The following is a 5,942-nucleotide window of genomic DNA, read 5'->3' as shown; positions in this document are numbered from 1 at the left end:
ATATTAAAATAAATAATTATTTTTATATAAAATTTATTTAAAAATTTATTTTTAAATTAAAAATAAAATTGAAAATTTATTTCTAAACGTCCTAAAATAAATGTGATAGAACTGTTTTATCCAATAATTTTTCCTTGCTTTAAAGTCCGAGGTCTCAACACGCCAAATGCTAGGACAAGATACTTTCGCGGTCTCCGGCGAGAGCAGTTGGGGGAGGAAGAAGCGCAAGCTAAAACCATTAAAAAAAAAAAAAAAAAAAAAAAAAAAAAAAAAAAAAAAAAGAAAGAAAAAGAAAAGAAAAGAGGTCCGAAGAAAAAAAATGCTGCGGCGGCTGGCGAGGCGGCTGATGAGCAACATGCCGGAGAACACGGTGTACGGCGGGCCGAAGCCGCAGAGCCCCAGTCAGCGCGTGACGGTCAACCACCTCCGGCAGAAGCACCGGCGTGGCGACGCCATCACCGTGGTGACCGCCTACGACTACCCCTCGGCCGTCCACATCGACTCCGCCGGCATCGACGTCTGCCTCGTCGGCGACTCCGCCGCCATGGTCGTTCACGGCCACGACACCACCCTCCCCATCTCCGTCGACGAGATGCTCGTTCACTGCCGCGCCGTCGCCCGCGGGGCCTCCCGCCCACTCCTCGTCGGCGACCTTCCTTTCGGCTCTATGAGTCCTTTCCCTCCCAGGTCTTCACCTCTTCCCCGCTTTCGGAGAGGGCGAAAAAAGAGAGAGAGAAAAAAAAAAAAGCCCTTGTTTAATTTCAGTTTTTGTTAATCTTTCTTAGATTGATGGCAGGGCAGGCGGTTGACACCGCGGTGAGGTTCCTCAAGGAAGGGGGGATGGACGCCATCAAGCTGGAAGGGGGCGCCCCCTCTAGAATCACGGTGGCCAAGGCGATCGTCGAGGCTGGGATTGCGGTCATGGGGCACGTCGGTCTAACTCCGCAGGCCATCAGCGTGCTTGGCGGCTTCAGGCCCCAGGGCAAGACGGTGGCCAGTGCCGTCAAGGTCTCTCCTTTTTGCCATTTTGATGGTTAAATGGTCTATCTTTGTTGGATTTGATAGGTAACTGGAAGGCTGTGGCGCAGGTTGTGGAGACTGCGCTCGCCTTACAGGAGGCCGGATGCTTCTCGGTTGTCTTGGAGTGTGTGCCAGCACCGGTGGCGGCGGCAACTACTTCTGCCCTCCAGATTCCAACCATTGGCATCGGGGCCGGGCCTTTCTGCGGTGGTCAGGTTTGTTCATCTGCAGCCCCCAAGTTTCTCACCTTCGGTGTTACAAGAAATCCTTTTAATTTTGTTCCGTATATACCAAATTAAGCAAAAGAACAGGAGAAGCATTTATCCCTTTATGGCTTCTCAACATTGATAAGTCCAAAACAATCAAGCATGTTACGACTGGGGCACTGTTATATATTTATGATGTTGTAAGATCCAGATGTTTAGAATCCAGTGATGGATCCTGATATTTCCTTTTGTTAAGTATAGATTCTTTAGTTGCTTGTGGAATGGCTTGATAAGACTTGCCTAATCCATTTGATGAATGCGAAAGACAATTATGCTTTTTCTGTTCGATATTTTCCATTAACTAAGTGGTATTAAAGTTGTATTGCCTGTGGTGCCAGGGAGTCAAAAATTGTCATGTTTATTTGACTAGGGACAAAGAGAATTAGGAATTATTAGCGAGGAAGTTTCCAGTAAAAGTGCAGCCTGGTCAAGGCAGAGAAAAATTGAGATCTAATAAAAGAGTTGTCTAATAGTTTGATCTAATCGAGAAGAAGAAAGAATTCTCTTAACCTGTTTAACTTGAATCTCTCAAGAATTATGGAAAAGTGAAAAAGATTGACAAAAATAGGATTTGCACCCCCTTTTATTTCATTAATGATTCTCAAAAACTAAGGTACATAGCTCCTACCTATAATAGTAAGGTCTGCTATTGCATAATTTGAGTTGGATTACTCTCCTATTTCGAATAGGACTACCTTTTCAGAAATAGACAAGATTGGTAGAAATAAATACCAAAAAGCTAATATTCTACTTGAGGTAGATTTTGACTCCTACATCAAACTTTTCCATTTGTTACTCTATGTAATTTTCTAGATTGAGAGATATGTTTGATTAAAGTTTTTCTTGAAAAGAAAATTTTTGGCCCATTTTGGAGGTTAAATGATATAATTTAGATCTAATTGCTAATTGCGCGACCCTATTTAAAGGATGGAGTCACATGCTAGATCTTCAAAAGTTATCCAATTGTTTTTCTAAAAAAAAAAACTTCTTAATTAGATGTTGTATGAATAAGTTATGGCATGCGGATGTTTGGCTCGCAATTCAACTTTCTAATGTGGCAAATCTTACTCCTAAATCCTGTTCAACCCTTTTTATAATAGTCAAAATGGTCTATATCGAGTTTGATAACCCTCCTAGATCATCATTGTATGGAGAACAGCTATTGTAAGGCTAGTAATCGGTGTTACATAGCTTGAAGCATTTGATTAGATACTTTTTTTTAATTAAAAGAGAGAAGAAAACTTGACTATGGTAGTGCTGCTTAGTCAAAATATTTTTGGATGGCTGCTTGATGAAATCAGTATAATATTTTCCTGGGAAATGAGTATGTTAAAGTCATGTAAGAGTTGCAACATTAATGAGGAGCTTGCTTGATTATTTTGCCATATGCAGCGTATGATAGATATGTTCAAGTAGTTCTAGCAGGGAAGAATCTTAAAGAATAAAAAAAGGGCTAGTCTGTTGCTGGATTGCTAAAGGGTGTATTTATAGGGGAGGGTAGAATGCACGATTTGTTGCTTGTGGCAATTTGGTTGTAGTGTGATAGTATTATATTTGAGTGATGAATTGTTTTTTCTAGATTAGTGATTGGAAATCTTATTTCCTAAACCTTAAAGTAGAATTGTTAGAGATGACCAGAGTTGTGTGTAAGAAATGCTGTCTTTAATATGGAGTACTAGATGATCATGGTGCAGACCATGATCTGCTATATCGTGCCATATGGTATTGTTGCGGCCAAGGGTTCATGGCTGGGCACATGAGATATTGTTTGCTCTGGCCCATGGGCTTCATAGTTTTGCCCATCTGAGTTCCGATCTAAAAGATGTCTCACGTAGGATGGATGGTTCCTTCCTATATAAGCTAGAGTCATTCTTAACTTACAACCAATATGGGACTAATGATGTCCTTCCTCCTGCATCACAACATAGCCTCTCAGTCAAAGGGAAGTCTGTGTACGAACGGGAGAATCTCGCACTCATAGGGGTGGTCTCCTTCCTGGCACGCCATTATTGCGGCCAAGGGCTTATGGCTCGGCACGTGAGGTATCGTCCGTGCTGGCCCATGAACCTTACGGTTTTGCTCCTTTGGATTCCGATTCAAAAAGCACCTGACATGGGATGGGTGGTCTCTTCCTATATAAGTCAGATTCCCTCTTGACTCACAACAAATGTGGGACTAATGATGCCCTCCCTCCTACACCACAATAAGTACCATATCGGTCTCGTACCGGTACATTGTCTTATACCATACTGACATTCGGTATACTATTTCATACCGTATTAAACTACATACCAACACTGTAATAGAATGATATCAGTAGGGGATCTAGTACCGAGGCGACGAATCTTAGTGTAGACCATTCCAGAAATACGAATTGTGGATAAGTAAATCGAAAACTTCGGCCATGAAGGTTTTGTAGAGCATGGCCAACCAAACTTGCACTAATTCAACCGATGTAGCCAGCTGAGAGAGAGAGAGAGATTTAATTCGTCAAGAAGCTAGTGAAATAACTACTTTGGTAGCTTCTAATATAATGGAAATAATTGTCGTTAGTAAATATTATTGCTGGATAAACACTTTGAAAAGCAAAACATGATTACATGAACTCATGAAGTTTTTTGGATGAAGTGAAAGAAATGGACAAAGAGAACAGTATAAAAGAACACGTAATTATGTGTGAGAGGGAGAAGAGGTCCTTGCAGCAAAACCGAAAATCTGAAAAGGTGCAAGAGATATAATCAAATGCTAGAGAGGCACGTCAAACCAATATGCCCTTGGATGCTTGTATTATCGGATGGGAATAATTATTGTAGGATCTGAAGCTCTTTCTGCTGGCTGTTTTGTGAAGAAAGTACTTCCTTGCAGAATTGTTGGATTTTGGATCTAATGACTTCCAACATTTTGAGACTCTCTTACCAAAGAGATGATGTTATTAGGTCCACCTAGCATATTGATGGTTTTGGTGATCAGAACATGTGATTAGAATCCTTGGGTCTATATTTGAGGGAATCTGTGATTAACAATTGATAGCTCTATAGAATTTGTGATCTTGAAGATTTGTTAGTCTTCATAGACCAGGAGTAGGACAAAAAGACAAAAAGTTATTGAGGGCTCATTCAGTTAGGCTTATGGGATCACTTTCTGATCATATGGCTCATTCTCTTTGTTCTGTGGGGGATAACTCCATTTTCTTTTCCTTCTCCAGTCACTTTCAAGACAAGTGAACTGATCTCTGAAAATCAGAGATCTCTTCAATTTCCCTTTTTTTCTTCTTTTGGGTGTGCGGGAGGGGTTATTGCACCTTGGTTGGTTCAATCGTTAGCCTGCTGTTTTTACTGAAGTTGCATATCATTAATCTAAGGAGTGGCAGCTCACCACCTTTGGTTGGTTTTGTACAGCTATCATGTGTTATATGCAAGGAATTCCGTCTCGGTATCGGATCCCGTACCGATGAAATCCACTATAGTGTCGGTATGTGGTATGGTATGGTACGGTATGTCTGTGTCAGTATAGGACAGTTCGGCATGCAATGGTATGGTACGGGGTGTACCAGACGGTTCAGTCCGGTACAGAATTCCATGGTTATATGGGTTCCAGCTGAAACTTTTCTAAATTCTGTTAGATTCTTGGAGGAAAAATATTAAAATAACTAGACCTGGCAATTTATTATTTGTGACCATGAATTTGAGTTTCCTCCTGCCATGTTGTCCACTACTAGTTTCTCTAACAAGAGAAACTAAGTATCATGAGAGGTGGATTTGGAAGAATCAGAATAAAGAACTGAGGTCTTCCACTGTAGATGAAGGTTGTGAAAGGTTGTGTTGATAAAGAACTTGAAGATGTCTATGTTCTCATTTGATGACATGACTGACAATGTACTAATTGACTTCAACCGTAATAGTCAGAATGTTTCGGCTGATAGGCTTTCTATTATGTAAACTTAACCTTGTTTTGAACTTATTTTTTTGGTTGTATTTCTGAATAATGAAGTTTTCCTTTTCCTCCTCATCCTGCTGCTTTGTTTGCTGCTGAGTTCCCAAAACATATTTTAATGACATAATTGCATCACATTTACATCAACTTCATACAGGTTCTAGTTTACCATGACTTGCTGGGCATGTTACAACACCCTCATCATGCTAAGGTCAGTGCTGAACTCTATTCTACTTGTTCTTCAGAATCCGAAATGATTTCTGAACATGTACGTGTTCTTAATTATCTGGCAGGTTACTCCTAAATTCTGCAAACAATTTGGGCATGTGGGAGATGCCATCAACAAGGCTCTATCGGAGTACAAACAAGAAGTGGAAAGCCGATCATTTCCAGGTGCAGCTTACACACCATACAAAATAAGTGCAACTGATGTTGACGGGTTTCTGAAAGAGCTACAGGTGATGGGCTTGAATGAGGCTGCCACAGCAGCTGCTGCTGCTGCTGAGAATGTTGAGACAGCTGGGAGACCATCGGAAGATACATCCTAAGTGTGAACTTTGCTTTCGATAACCAGGTCTTTCTGCTGGTTTTGTTTGACATTTTCTTTTTTTCCTTCTTCCTCCATAAGGATGATTTGGCAATTTTTTTTTTCTCAAAGAAAAGCCACTCCTTGCAGCATAGAAACAGATATGAATCTGTTTGGTATAATGTTCTTTTTTTATA

At 40.8% G+C, this 5,942-nt stretch overlaps 1 protein-coding gene across 1 annotated transcript; it reads left to right on the top strand.

Annotated features, from left to right (window-relative positions):
- Nucleotides 1-319: 319 nt before the first annotated feature.
- Nucleotides 320-5,907, top strand: LOC105048263 (3-methyl-2-oxobutanoate hydroxymethyltransferase 1, mitochondrial). Its single transcript, XM_010927526.3, is given in 6 exon segments — nucleotides 320-662; nucleotides 665-687; nucleotides 802-1,008; nucleotides 1,089-1,235; nucleotides 5,377-5,430; nucleotides 5,513-5,907. Coding segments are annotated over 6 exon segments (1,029 nt in total). The 3' UTR covers nucleotides 5,768-5,907.
- Nucleotides 5,908-5,942: the final 35 nt, after the last annotated feature.

Source organism: Elaeis guineensis, chromosome 7 (assembly GCF_000442705.2).
Source record: "Elaeis guineensis isolate ETL-2024a chromosome 7, EG11, whole genome shotgun sequence".
NCBI classification, from domain to species: domain Eukaryota; kingdom Viridiplantae; phylum Streptophyta; class Magnoliopsida; order Arecales; family Arecaceae; genus Elaeis; species Elaeis guineensis.
Note: the sequence above shows the minus strand (reverse complement) of the source record. Positions and strands in the feature narration are given on the sequence as shown.